This window comes from Typopeltis vanoorti, chromosome 21 (assembly GCF_054136105.1).
Source record: "Typopeltis vanoorti isolate ZY-2024b chromosome 21, IOZ_Tvanoo_1.0, whole genome shotgun sequence".
Taxonomy (NCBI): domain Eukaryota; kingdom Metazoa; phylum Arthropoda; class Arachnida; order Uropygi; family Thelyphonidae; genus Typopeltis; species Typopeltis vanoorti.
Window position 1 is genome coordinate 75,135,574 of NC_143569.1, and position 16,119 is coordinate 75,151,692.

Sequence of the window (16,119 nt, forward strand, 5' to 3'; positions counted from 1 at the left end):
AGCCATTCGTCATCTCCACCACTAAAAAGACAGATAACATATCATACCAGAACCAAAGACGTAGTACGACAAAAATTATTATCATAACTCGGAAAGAACGAAATATTCCAAATAATTAAACCAGGATAAACTTCTAGAACAGGTAGCTAGCTGTGAATATTTAGGTCAGTTACTAAACAAAAATGAAATATCTCAGAAGACGTGGTAAAAATCATCACAGGTCAGAGCAGGAAGATTACACAACATGCCAAATAGGAACATTTTTAAGTATCAACGATATCAATAGAACAAAAGATCATTTTGCAGTCACAAGAGATTTTTAGAATGTTCGAAGAGAACCAGCCAGATGTGCGAGGTAGGTAATGTACAGTATATACAGTGGTTATCATAGTATTTATTGTGCATGTAGAATTTAATGAGTGTACAGTATTTCCGTAGTGCATACGGTTTCATGTGTGTTACCTTTAGTTTCATTAGTAATCGGTACTTTGTTATTGTAGTGGTAGATTCTATCGGAAAAATTCCAACCGGAATGATGGGTGGATCTTTAGCTGAATATGGTTCATACGACGAGTGCCTCGCAATAAAAGTGCCAAAGAAAAATGGTCAAGAAGAATTCCGTGGTCAGTACTGCAGCTTGAACATTAACCTCCCATTTTCACCTTTTACGCCCAACATGAGCATTGGGAGATTAATTGATCTCAAACCTTACGACTCGGTAAGTTTATTATTCTTAACTGTTATGGCATTTATTGATATAATCCATTTGTTTTATAGAGAAATGACCAATTCATTTGAAGGAATTCTTCGCAACAATCAAGTATACAGTGGACAAATGTTGAACTACACTATATCACAGAGGAAATTCAATTGAACAGAGCTTATTGTGTGTGTGTGTGTGTGTGTGTGTGTGTGTGTGTGTGTGTGTGTGTGTGTGTGTGTGTGTGTGTGTGTGTGTGTGTGTGTGTGTGTGTGTGTGTGTGTGTGTGTGTGTGTGTGTGTGTGTGTGTGTGTGTGTGTGTGTGTGTGTGTGTGTGTGTGTGTGTGTGTGTGTGTGTGTGTGTGTAGCATTATCATACAACATATATAAACCCCATTAAACCTTTCCTGTTTGAGCAAGCCATGAAATTGTTTAGCTACTCTATAAAATGGACCACATTCTTAGAAATTACAACAACATATAGAATATTAAAATATCAGATAGTAAACCGAGCCACGATAGAACTGTTACAAAGAAATAATGCCCTTCATTTGGAAAAACTTGAACCAGAATTCCTTCTATGCTATGACTCGAGGAACGTTTAGGGCTTTTCCACTTGCAATGGAGTTATCCAATCTCAAATGGTGATGGTAGGATTTATTCTTTAGTAAAGTGGACTAATAATCCAGGGAAATCACAATATTTACAAATATCACAGATATTTGTAAATCTTGCATAAGCAGGAATATCAGCCCTACAATAATATTGAGTGTATATGAAGCCTGTGCACTTGGCCAGAAGAGAGCCCCTCATTCCTACCACGTTGATGATGAAGATGAAATAATATATTTATTATTATACGCTATTGTGATTTTTAATAACAGCAATGTATGCGTACCAGAGAATATTATTTTGTTATTAATAACAACTACACTAAACTTAAAACACTATAATATATTGCAACACGATATTAGTGGTATGTAGTAGTTTTTTTAAACATCATTTCGTATTAGTAATGGGGATACAGATAATTGCTACCAGTCGCTGGCCTTGCATATCATAACTACATAGTAGATGGTACTTGTGTATTCGAATACTTGGATATTTCAGAGCATACCAAACTCTGATTTTCCTTAGGCAGCGTAACCTATAACCACTTGAGACCTTTCAATTTAATGGCAATGCTTTGGCGCATGTACATTGGCATAACAATTGTACTCCCAAATTGTATCCACCAAAATTTGCAGTTATCCTTTTATGGTTAAATCAATGTTTCGATTATGATGATGTAAATAGCTTCTGTGCTTAAGTTACAAAATTAATATTTGCTAGAAGGAAAGCTTTCGTTCTCAATTCTTTTACCCCAATTCACGTGGATTGGGTTAAAACCGTAACTTTTAGCCATACGTAAGCTAGCAGCAGTTGCAAAAATTGTTAACAAAAATACATTCTTTCCAAACTTCTATCATTGAGATCTATAAAAAGGATCTATTTTTATCAATGTTATAATGCTGCATATATTGATAATATGGTAAAATAATTTCTTCTTGCTATGCAAAACAACAGGCACATTCCCGCCGTAGTACATTTTATAGATTTTGGTATGAGGATTCCACACATATAAGCCCATGAATAGTTTAAAAAATCTATCAATATAGTCTACATCAATTTCAAATCTATTATCAGTCTTCCTGTTATTACCTTCCACAATACAGTTGTGAGACCTTGCAGATTCATTTTTCATAATTGGATTTACTTCTTATTATAGTTTTCTGTTAAATTTATTTTGATTGGGTATTGGTTGCTTCTTTCGTCCTCATTTTTGGTCAAATGGAACAGCAATCTTATCGTTAAAGACACTTTCTTCACGGCAGGCTTATTTTACATGTGCTTTGATACCTAAAGGGATGCAAGAGATGTAAATTATTCCACACCTTGTATAATGTGGAATTGTCTGTAAATACTAAAAATCAGAGAACAATAAAAAATAATACTTTTTTTAATTACAGGTACTAGACAGTTTCAAAGCAACCTTCGAGAACTTCCGTGAAGTTAGCTTGCAACTGGGATTCTGTTTTCCCTCAGTCTGTAAAACGGAAGATGTTCAGAAGATGGCATCTGCTGGTAAGTCTCTTCATATCAACATTCTTAGGAGTAGCAACATATTCTTTAGAATTGATAAATAAAGGACTTAAAAAGTGAAGCTAATAATCGGAATTGCAATTTACTAAAATAGATGTAATGATCACAATAGCGTAACTTCTGATAATGCAGATTAATTAAATTTCGATATAGCCCAAAGACAGGATTATGATTAAATCCGCGCGTTATTTTAGTAATCTGAAGCTATCACAGTACTTCATCACTGTACCTATTAAGTTAGTTTTAATAGCCAAAATAATCTGTTTTTGTCTTCTGGATATTTTGCATTTCCTTTTATCTAGGTTGACAGAGATATTTAGATTGCTGACTAATATGTAAATATGTCGACTAAAATAAATTGGGAATGTTATACCGGAATTCAGATAAAATATGGCTGTGCTACGTCTCTTTCCATTGCATTAGTCATGCCAAAAGTCGGATTTGAAAAGCTCAAACATATAAAGATGGTTGAATGTCACTAGCCTTTTAACTTTTGAAACACAAACAATTTGGAATATGAATGATCATCCCAAAAAACAAGAAGTAAATGTGGCTGACTGTGTATTTTTATATAAATAGACCACACAAATTGTCAGTGTTGCTAAAAAGAATCGTACCAAATGCTTAAACACGCCAACTTAGAAAACTAGCGTATGCATATATTTTTTTCACAGGATTGGGCATTGCATCACTTGTGATAAACCATAGAGTTCAAGTCTATTACCAAAGTGCTAGTACTCAGCAACTGTGCTGAACCCCCAGACCCAGAATACATGTCAGATGGTGGATGGATAGCATCACACGGAATACTATCCATTATGAGATATTCTTAAAATGATTTATTCGTCATGTTTTCGTTAGATGTCGTAACTGTGACTACCAGACGTTTGCAATTTTGACCTTATCCGAAGGCTTCGGAATCGGCCACATGTTATCTTAAAATGTGATATCCTCATAACATCGTTTTCTGGAGTTCAGATCATGCTATATCTGGGAGAATCAATATTTCCATGTGTTCTATTCCCTGGTACTTCTACTAGCACTCTTAGATACAAGTGAACGAAAAAACCAAAGGTGGTAGGCGTAGTGTCATATTTGGCTTTATGTTTCCTATTATAAAAACGTGACGTTATTAGCTAATCTATCAAATACAGTATATTTTACTGGGCCACTAGATTAGTGCATTGCCAAACGTGAAGTGTACAGAAATATCATGTAAATCATCTGTTTCCTAGATGCAAAATCAGCAAACTGATATCCATAAGTAGGATTGGAATGGGCTAGTTGGAATATGGGCCGAGGCATCTAAGGCCGTGAGAGCAAAGTTATTTTTCTCTTATAAGCGACGATATTTTCGACGGATATTTTAGGATGCAAATTTCCTCCTGTTTCCGTATGAGACCCGCGAAACTTGATTTCCTTATAAGTTGAAATCTCCTTATAACCAATATTCTACAAACGCTAGATAGAACTTGAGACGCTTTTCCAAAGAAGGCAAATGTTGCGATATCCTTATGCCTTTGTTGCGTAGGTGCTGTAAAACGAAAGCATCTGAAATGTCATCCATAGGGATAAAATATCCAAAATATCACCAGCTATTGAATAAGGTTTGCTTACCAATTCTACACCACACACGCAAACGTTTTTTCATTAGCAATTTTTTATTATACTTCTATACTGATTAACACCAATTACACAGGCCTGAAAAATTTGAGTCTTGAAACGTTTTCTAGAAACTATAACTGTTTCTGATTTATTTTGACCCTTAATTTCAAATATCTAATTTGTCTTTATCACATAAGGATTTTTCACAAAATGGATCTCAATATTACAGTAAAATAGCTTTAAAACGCATTATATTAAGTAAAATAACACTATTTAAATTTTTCCGTAAACATTTTTGGAATGAACGTATTGGAAAAATAATAGTTAAAGTAATTATATACTTTATATTTCGTTGTGGTGTCTTTTACTTTTTCCTGCAAAGCTTAGTTTTGAATTTTTTCTGTGAAATTCTTTTCCCGGGTCGTCCCTGTGCAACATCCAGCAATAGTCCGCCATCATGTTGACATTCCACCTGCCCTGATACCTTTTTTCCATCTCCTTGATTGATGTCTCGGTGGAATCGATGTCCTTACACTTCCCTGACAGTTCCCAGATTCTCAGGAAAGTAGTCTAAATGAGAGTTGCGAAAGTGCACTTTTAGGCTCATGGAGCATCCCAAATCCTTACATTTCTGTAGCATGTCTTCCACAATCATTTTATAGTTGGGGTCCTTGTGATTTCCTAAAAATGTGGTCACCACCTCTTTCAAAGCTTTCCACGCTTCGTTTTCAACAGCTGCCATTTTTTCTTCAAACACTTTATCCTTCATGAGTTTCCTGATGTCCGGAGGGATAAAAATACCTTCTTTCAATTTTGCTGTAAATAATCCCGGAAATTTTGCACAGATGTATTTAAAACACTCTCCTTCTTTCGACAAAGTCTTCACAAATTGCTTCATCAATCCCAGCTTTATGTGAAGCGGGGTTAAAGGATTTTTTTCCCGAGCAACCAAAGTTTCGTGTAACACATTTGCACTTCCAGGTTCTAATGTGACTCTTTCTAGCCATTCCTTCTTGATCCAATTAAAAAAAAATAAATTAAATCTTCACACTAACTTAAAAAATATGCCACCTTTCAGAAATATGATAACCATATTAGTCAACGACTAAAGTTCAACTAAAGAATCACACAATAAAATGTAAGTGCTTGTGACAGCAGGAAAGTAATCTGATATCTTGGCGAATCAGATTCAAAGTTGCCACCTGCACTTTTATCTGCATTCCTCCCTCCCTCTCCTAACTTAAAATGAGAAGTTTCGTGGAAATTTCTTTATTTACCATAAAAAGGCACTTCAAAAAAAGCACTTACACAACTAAGTATCTGTAAATAAAGGAGAATGAAAATAAATACCAATGCGCTGAATTTAAATCAAAATACTACTAATAAAAACGATAAAATTAGAAATTGGGTAAAATTGGTGGGCGATGGAATTTTTTTACTATTTTTTCTGAACTCAACACCTAAAAATATATAAGAATCAATTATTACTTCACAGACAACTTTTCCATCGCAGGCTTGTGTTATTGGTGTTTTTGTATTGTAATTTCACATCGGTGCTGCTCTCAACGCGCAGGTCACAAGTAGCTTCTTCAAGTATCCTGACTTGTTTTATGATCAATTAAGTTAAATGCTTCGCAATGTCATAAAAGATGAGGAAGGATGTGGAGAGGAGGAATGTGAGGTTCAGTTTCTTTTCATGAGAGTGTGTAATCAATGAATGTAATAAGGTGCAAATTATCTAAAATCGTAAATGAAAAGTAATGGTAGTTGTTACTGTATTAATCAATTTTACATTTTCCCCCAACAGTTGTCAAGATGGTCAATGGATCCTTATCAGTAGATGTGCCTCATTGTTTCGTAGACGAACCAATCAAAGTAGAAACCGTACATATCATCTTCCTGTAAGTAGCTGACGAACTGTAGTCCACTTTTTTAAACCTATTTAAATAGCCTGAATGTATTTATTCCATTTTCATTTTATATGTAATTATTCAGTAGTTGCCTCTCAAGGCACACTTCATCGTTGGGAAGAGGAAAAAGTCTGCGGAAGCCAAATCTGGTGAATGGGGGGGGGGGGATGGCGATCACACAGATTAACTTTGAAACTAGAAAACTGTTTCACAGACAGTGCACAGTGAGCAGACATGTTATCATGCGAAGGAAACCAAATGAAAACAGAAAGATTACCAAAACAAGCCTTAAAGTACAAACCATTAAACGAAAACCAGAACGTCCTCTTAAACGATTCACCGATGACTTCTAAGGCCGAAACAGGCCACGCTAAGCCTAAATCCTTGATATGCATTATGATGATGATGATGATGATGATGATGAAATTATTCATTGACATATTTATCATTATGTATTTCCAGGAATCATGCTTAAGATCTACGTATCATATAAAAATATTTATTGAAATCAAAATATAATGTATTATTGTGAAATATATTAATTGAATGTTTTTTGTTTCCTAGGTCAATTGTTGGAATACTAGTTTCTTTGGTTATAGTAGGAACTGTGGTAGATCTTCGAAGCAGGAAAATCAAACCAGATATCCAAGGTGAGTTGCTTCCATTTCATGTCATATCTCCTCCTAAATTACTGAATTAACCAATGTCAAGTATAATTTAACAAATGTAAATAATCCATGAATATTGCATTTAATTACATTTAGAATAAGGATAAGAGTAGTAAATATTCATTTACACAATCTTACAGTGATATGAATAAAGTGTATGTTTAAGTTAGTGAAATAAAATATTGAAGTGCCTGGTTCGGTCACTCTGATTTTTCTTAACGTCAATTCAATTTTATCTCCTTTTTTAGGAAAAGTTTCTTTGATTCTTTCCCAATTCTCTATTTCCAAAAATTTTGAGAATCTAGTGTCTACATCTTCCCAGAAATATACTTTTATGTATGGCATGCGATTCATCAGCATGTGTTGGATCATTCATGGACACACCTATGGATGGTTGCAGTTTCGTAGATCAAGTAAGGCCGCTTCTTCTTTTCCTATTAACACAATTATATTTTTAATATAGTAGAAGTTCTATCTTTTATCACAGCAAAAATTATGCAGTGCTCTAAATTATCACATTTATATTAACTGTATAAGGGAAAAGTAATTTCCGTTGATCAGTTCTTCGGTTTCCATATAGTACATTTATGTTCCCAAAATATTATGTTCTGAAAGCATCCGAACCTCGTAGTAACATCTTTGCCTCTATAATTTTAGACTGCCAGAATAAAACCCTATATTTTCAATTCCAGTCGCTCAATAAACGAAAGTTTTCTTGGCCTTTTTCAGCCGATTATCTGGTTTGTTAATCTAGGACACAAGCGAGAAAGATTTCTCCACTGAACAAAAACATTTGGGATTTGAGGTGAAAGAACTTAAATCCACAGCAGAACTCGCATTATTTCAGATGATGCACGCCAGTTAGAGTTTACGTAGCCACGAATTCAACTGCCAGTGACGAAAAAGAACGTGGGCATACTGTCCGACGATTGCCAAAAGTTGGGGATAAAGGCCTCTGCATACTCCGTTTGGGGAATAAAAAGATATTAGCAGCTTTAGTTATTTATTTAGCATTATATGGCATGCAAAGCCATAAAATAAAAATTACATATCGAAATGTTTGAATTATTTTTTTGCTAACTCTCTGAGTAGTTAAGGACAGCGAAAAATCAGAATAGCTCAACAATTATATGATGAATTCTTATGTAATTTATCAGAAAGTATCCTGATATGAGATGTGAAAGGAATATTCCCACAGAAGTTCTAAGTGAATACTTGAATTTAGTCAAAAATAAGTACATGAAGAGAATTTCCAAAAACAAGAGCTTAAAACGAGATTCTCTATATACCTCAAAATGAATGTAGTCACACCTCAGAGCAAAATAGCGCTCACAACGAAGTTTCATATTAAATTAACGGGATAAAAATCCCTTATTAATAAGGGATTTTTATTCCCTTAATTTAATTAACTTCGCCAGAAAAAAATAGCCGTTTGGCTTTTCATCGAAGTTTTATATTGTTTTTAATTGTGTCCAGGAGCTTAGCTGGTAACAACAACCATTTCTCCTACAAAACGCTCCCATGCCCCTGAATATTTTCGGGAAAGGGGGTTTGAGAGCCAGCGACACATCTACCCAGAGCATCCCAGACATGCTCAATAGGATTAGCGTCAGGAGACTAGCAATCTAGTCCATACGTCCGAAAGGAAGCACATACAAGCCAGTGCGACCGCTCAACGAAATGCCTCCCAAACAATTATAATAACTCCACCATAGCTATCCTTTTCACGGATATTAGAGGGATGATAAAGTGGTAGGTGATGATTGTGCAAGCCGGGTAGGTCAAATCGTAGTTGATTCGGGGGTAACACTCCTGTTCCAACGAGCAGATAATTGGAGATATTGGTCACCCACTGCGAATAGCCAGTAACTTTCATTCGCAGTATCCCTACATGCTTTTTGTGGCTATTGGAATTGGTTCTGCCTTCTGCGAACTACAGAATGACCCAAATGCAACCATCTGGTTACTTCTGTTGGCTTTGACTGGCCTCTGGTTTTACGTATAATTTGCTGTATTCTCTCATTTTCCTCCTTTACCAAACTATGATTGACAGACCTATAATAATCAACATATATTAATCACAATTTATAGTTCGATGTAAAGCGATAGCACTTGAATAAAAGGACAGCAAAATGAAAGATTAATAAAGAGAAACAGCCTGTGGATTGCAAAAATGAAATAATCGAAAAGGAATATCACATCAGTAACGTGATATGAATGTACCAAAGCAGTGATTATTAAGCACATATAAAGCTTAAATTAATGATTTAATGTTTATAGAGAAATGTTTATAGTATTCAAAGAACTTGATACGAACCAGAAATACGAATCAGAAACTAAAAAGCAACCCAGATGTCCTTCTCGTTGTCAAGTTTTTTTCAACCCCATTCCTCTCAACTTTCTTTCTTTTTAATGGCCGATATATTTTTAGCTGATTATGATTGATAGGCTGTAATTAAGTAATTAATTTCTGAAATTGACATTTCAGCGATAATTAAGTCATTCACTGATAACAGAAGCATTTAAATAGCAACTTCAATGAAATACCGTGAGCGTCGCCTTTTCAAGGATAGCACCCAAAACAAATACTGGGCAAGATAGCAACTACAAGAACGGTTTGATTAACATGAAATTTATCAAATATACCTGTCGAATCTCTTCAGCTCAGTATCAACTTAGTCAGTTTCCTATTAACTACTCTTCCAAGTCAGATTAATCAAGTAATACTACATAAACATTAATAAATAACTGATTTTTATTAGTTATATTTTCGTGTTATAGACGCATTCCAGATATATGCAGCATATGTGCGTGTGTGTGTATATATATACAGGGTGTCCCAAAATTCACGCAAGAAGTAATTTTGATAGAAAACACAGGTTTTTAATTAAAAATTGTAATTTCTTATTGATTCATAAAGTATACAGTATAGGGTTATGCATGGAATAGCATATCGGGTAAATGGCCTCCACGGCTTTGCTGGCACATACGCACTCTTTTGTCGAGATTTTCCATGACCATTTTGCATAAATGTGTCTGAATTTCGTTGATACAGCGCTCAATTTCCTCCTTCAAGGCGTGGATGATCGTGGCGTTGTTGTAATAAATCTCAGACTTCAAAAAACCCCAAAGAAAAAAGTCCAACGGCGTTAAGTCACATGATCTAGGCGGCCAATTCTGATCACCAAAACGGGAAATTACACGACCAGGAAATGACTCATGCAGTAATTGAATTGTTTCTCGGGCTGTATGGCATGTGGCACCGTCTTATTGAAACCAAATGTCGTCCACATCCATATCTTGCAATTTAGGCACAAAAAACTGGATTATCATGTCGCGATAGCGAGCACCATTAACTGTTATTGCCTTACCAGCCGCATTTTCGAAGAAGAATGGACCGATGATGTCTCCAGTCCAAACTCCGCTCCAAACAGTGACACGTTGTGGATGCATTTGTTTCTCAATAATCACTCGTGGATTTTCTGAACCCCAAATGCGATAATTTTGTCGATTAACGAAGCCGTCAAGATGAAAATGAGCCTCATCGCTGAAGGTGATTTTGTTCGAAAAAGAAGCATCCAGTTGTTGTTGTTCCATAATCCATTCAACGAACTCTCTTCGCTGTGTGTGGTCAGTAGGCTTCAGTTCTTGAGTCAATTGAACTTTGTAAGCATAAAGATGCAAATCTTTCGTGAGAATACGCTATAGAGAGTTTCTCGAAATGCCCAATTCAAGACCACGGTGCCGAATTGATGTTCCTGGACTCTCAGCAACACTCTCAGGAACTGCTTCGATGTTTTCTGTTGAACGACTTGTTGAAGGACAGCCAAAGTGTATAAGATCACTAATTGATCCAGTTTTCATGAATTTTTAAATTAAATTAATCTTTTCACAGTTGATGAAGTTAAATCACTATTCCGACCATATTTTGTGCGAAAATTGCGAACTGTAGCTGCCAAACCTTCATTATTTTTAAAATATTGCTCAACAATGAAAATGCGTTGTTCTTTCGTGTAGCGCTCCACTTTTAATAACCCTGAACTGTCAGCTGTCACGCTGTCTTTTTTTTTTCTCGTTGGCAACACTTTACCGCACAAATGGCGCAAAATTTAAATCTTGCGTGAATTTTGGGACATCAAGTATATATATATACATATATATATATATATATATATATATATATATATGTATATATATATATGTATATATATATATATATATATATATATATATATATATATATATATATATATATATATATATATATATATATATATATATATATATATATATGAGTGTGCACTCTGCCCTAATGTGCGATACAAGAAGTGGTATCATGATAAGCACTTTGATGATGTTGCTTACAGTGACATCTACTGGAGACTATGTAACATATGGAAATGCAAAGGTAGTACAGTGAATTTTTAAGGTTTTCAGTAAAATTAACAACAGTTCTAATATCACAGTCGTACTTCTTACGATATTTTCAATTTTTTGTAGAAGGAATTTCCAGTTATTACATGGGAAAACACTTTTTAAGATATTTGCTGATTGCATTCGAGAAAATGCATCAGTGTGGTAAGCATGTGAAAAATATGGAAAAAAAACACTTTTTTTTGCGCTATATTTCCAACTTTGTATATAATTAACACTAAGAACCTTAGGTTTAATTATGATTTTTGTTTGTCGCTCGTTTAGAAAATCTGATGGAATACAATCAAGCCCTCAACAGAATCACCCAAAATGCCACCTGGAGCGCTTATGTGCTGGTCGACAGTTTCTTCTTTTTGACGTAAGTAAAAGAAATGCCTAAAAGTCGGATGTGTATGTATGTGTGCAAATGCAAACGCAGTATATTATCTATATTATTTATTTTTATTCGTTTATACTGTATATTTATATTATTTCATTCGTTAAACACTGAAGCTACACCCGCTAGCTAAACTTACAGAAGTGAGATATCAATTAAAGTGAGATTTTAATCGCAATATCATTTGACACGATTTCATGCTTATGAGTCATCAATAGCGCATGGAATGAGGATAGTAATATTATATGAAGAATATTATTTACCTAAAATAGCACTGTTCATAACTTCTGTTCACAATATTCGTTTTATAACTTTCTTGATTTGAAAATGTTACTATGATAACTTTGCATTAGCATTTTGGCGCTGCTTTGAAAAAGTTACTAAACTTTGTTATATTTTAGTCGCTTGGAACAGATTATTTGTTGACATTGTGATTTAGAATATTACGTTGCTAACTTTCTTGTTAGAAAAGGAATGCTTCCTATACTACCTACAATACACTAATTTGTTGTTGACTATTGAAACGAATGAAGATAGGAAATGCCATAATTTGTGAAAATCTTGTAGAAGATTACAGAAGAATTCAGAAGACAAGAGCTTTTCACTTCCGTAAGTCGTTTGACCAGTTTAATAGTTTTCCTGGTTTATTCTTTCATGGTCACACGGTTGACAGCATTCTGCATGTAGAAATATAGTCCCAAACGGTCGTATCAGAGCAATCATTTGACGTAAAAATGAAGTAAACTTTTATCGTTGGATCCATAATTCGTACACAGTGAAAGAAACCTGGTTCATCAGATATCAGTGTCGGTTATTGCGAAATCATTACAAAAACATTTGCCAAAAAGGTAGAAATGTAGGTGAAAATCAAGTTTACAAATAAGAAGATACTATTCATATTATTTGATAAGACCATGTATACGTTTTCATATATTTATTAATACGTTATGTATTTTAATCAGTGAACAGATTAATTTATTATAATATCCAGCAACGGTTTTTGCGGCTCATTTATGCTAATATACTGGTAACTTTTTTTTTTTTTTTGAAAATATAGTGAGCGGTTTCTTGATCCAGGATAATCACTTGCTTTTATGTATAAGTCGCTTTAAGGAGGATCACAACAAATGGGATCCAAAGTTTTAATTAGGATTTAGTAATAAAAACCAATAGATTTTGCATCAGAAGGAATTTGCGTAATGGTTGATTCTTTCAAAAGGAAAGTCCAGTTTAATGAAATCTGAATAAAGTCCGTTTGATGGTCCGAAAATGATATAAATCATAAATGGAATGCGTGATTAGCTTTATGCAAAGTCCGATCTAATATAGGCACGAATTCCTCTGTGTTTGGCTCTCTCTCGTTTTCAAGGACCTCTCACGTGGTCCTTGAAACCCCCCCCCCAGTCCAAATCACTCAAAGTTCTGCCTATTACAAGTTCCCTCTTCTTAGAAAACACTTTTCACTCAGATATTTTTCTAATCGTAGGATAGAGTTACAGAAATCATTTACTAAAATTAAGCCTTAAGTTTCATAATCTGTCTAAACTTTCTTTTTCTATCAAGTTAGCCAACGCCGTCCATCCATAAAACTACAGATAAGAGACTTATGATCAAAATTCCATTTTGTCGCCACATAACGAAAGCAACTATCAAAAAATCACAGCGAGATTTAGAATAACCAAGATGCAGAAAATACCACTTCTATATTAAACAGAATTTTTTTCCTCTTTGCTTAAACCAGTGTTCATCCATGCTTCCATCTCTTGCACTTGAACATCGTTTAAAGAAAATGGAGTTCGGCTTTTTCTTTAAGTGACGATAAAGTGGTGTCCCATTTACTCTTCCTAAGTTCTTTCCTAATAGAATGTATGTGTTTCAGTGCTTGTTTTTAGTATTTTCTTAATACTCGAATATCTCGTTCTGTGAGCTTTTAATACCACCATAGTCTGCCAATTTAATAATACATCGTTTTGGGCGTGGGCTAGTTATGCACTCTTCATAAAATTTGTCTTTTACTAGTTTGGCGTAAATGACCTGCATGAATTACGCACCTGATGCTATCATATGGCGGTGAAACTTAAATTTTGCTAACTTACCTTCCATTACAGACAGAGAAGAAGAAATCATTTTTATTTTGCGCATTTGTGTAAGATGTAGAAGGAGAAAATATATAAGAATCATAATGACGAAAAGGATAAAAGAGGTCTTTCACACTTAGATGTTAACAATCTCTTTTTTTTTTGTGATCATAACAAAGTATCTTCATGATTTAGATTTGAAATGAAGAAAGGTAAAAAGTTATCTGATATGATTTCTATTCTTACACATTTGAAGGGATATTAAAATTTCTGCATTAAAATATGAAACAACAACTTTTAGATCATTTTCTATTTTATAAACTGGATTTCGAATCCCATTTTGAAATATTTTTCGAATCTCTTCATATCGATTGAGTGAAACTTATAACTAAGTTAGTCAACATCGTTCAATGTCTCTAATATTAATTTTTCTCAAAATTCGTCAATAAACTTCCATGGAAATCGAAATATTGCTTGATGAAAATCAACGTCATAACAGCTGCCTGAAAGAGTGTACAAGCTGATGATCGTTACTAATGTATGGTAGGTTCACACGGTGAGTGAAATAGGTATATAAAATAAAAATTAAATGGCCATGGCATAGAAATTAATCCTTTTACTACTATTATTGCAGCGGAGTGCTCACTGCAGTGTCAACCATTGGACACATGTCAATCAAGAAAGGTCAACTGAACATTTTAATCTATATTGTGCGAAGATATCTTAGGTAAGTAGTTCTTTAATATGTTATAAATCATGCATAATTGCAAAATATCCTATATTATCCTAGATATCCTTGATCATACACGAACATATGTTCATTGGATTACACTATACACCACTATCAAAGGAGCTACTGAAGCGCTCTCTGAGATGAAACATGTAACAACAAGTTATACTCTTATTAACAATGCTTTTAACCGTCCGCGAGGTTAGCCTAGTGGGTATGCGCCTCGCAACCATATGCATGGGGAAGGAGTGTCCTAGGTTCGATTCCCGTCGACAACGTGAGGAGCTTAGGATCTTTCTCAGCCATTTCTCAGGCAAACCGGTCTCCTGAACACACACGGATACTGTCATGAATCTTGCATCCCTTAGGGGATGCAGCAGAGGAGTGGCGAACTGGCTGCATTAATACGCCAGTAATCCCTCATTAGGAGGGGGCTCAACCCGCCCTAGGACGGACGAGAAGTATAGGATATGACAGCATGATAGTATAAGAGAATCAATTATCTTAAAGGCTAACTACTTCAATAATGATAACATTGGACTTTACTGTAAAATGTCCTAAATCTCCAAAATTGCACAATAGCGAATTATATACGAGTATATATACAGGATATGTGATAAATTAAGTATATAATAAAGTTTATTAAAGATAAATTTACGAACAATTATATTAAAAATAATTAAAATGTATATATACGATAATTTTAATAAAATTTTATATATCAAATATAAAAGTTTTATTTTTGTCTAAAATATTCAATGTTTTTTTATTTCAAAAAGTGTTTGTGAACAAATAGAAGTAATCAAAATCGTAAATATATTATATCCCAACCAGGTTGACTCCAGCATTGATGTTCACAACTGGATTAGTCTTTTTCATCCCGTGGATATCGGATGGGCCGCAGTGGTTTGAAGTGGTAGGAAGAGACTTTGATGCCTGCAAACGGAATTGGTGGACGAACCTCTTTTTTTACAATAACTGGCTTAAGATGAATGATATTGTAAGTTATGGTCTTAAATCATCTTTTATTTCCCTGGACCTTTTTCATACTTAATGTACAAATTTTCGTTTTTCCTTGTAGTGTTTACATCATACTTGGTACTTAAGTGCAGACTTCCAGCTTCATATTCTGTCCTTGGCGGTCATCCTTCCTCTGGCCTGGTACGTAAAACCTTTTAGAAGTTGGTAAATTCGTAACAAAATACTAAGCTACTCTGTATATTTAAAAGTGGCCTTCTGCACACAATAAGATTTTGATTAAATTTCTAATTCTTGATTACTTTGTAATAATTGATTGAAAATGATTATTTAAACTAAGTAAACTATAAAAAATAATTTAAGCTTTTTCACTTCTGCAGTTGTTCTGTACATTTCCATTTTTTCTGGTACGTTTGCTACTAACATGCTATGAAGGAAGTGCTGCTCTTTATCTCTATACCTGTTAATATTTAATGTGTGCAGTCTGCTTTGTAAAAT

General features: G+C 34.3%; 1 protein-coding gene across 1 annotated transcript in view; it reads left to right on the top strand.

Annotated features, from left to right (window-relative positions):
• Positions 1-535: 535 nt before the first annotated feature.
• Positions 536-16,119, top strand: part of LOC150094984 (nose resistant to fluoxetine protein 6-like) — a 29,657-nt gene continuing 14,073 nt past the window's right edge. Inside the window, exons 1-5 of the mRNA XM_090411166.1 lie at positions 536-718; positions 2,710-2,824; positions 6,255-6,348; positions 6,922-7,007; positions 7,274-7,361. Of these exons, the coding sequence (XP_090267292.1) occupies positions 536-718; positions 2,710-2,824; positions 6,255-6,348; positions 6,922-7,007; positions 7,274-7,361 (566 nt within the window). The remainder of the gene's footprint in view (positions 719-2,709; positions 2,825-6,254; positions 6,349-6,921; positions 7,008-7,273; positions 7,362-16,119) is intronic.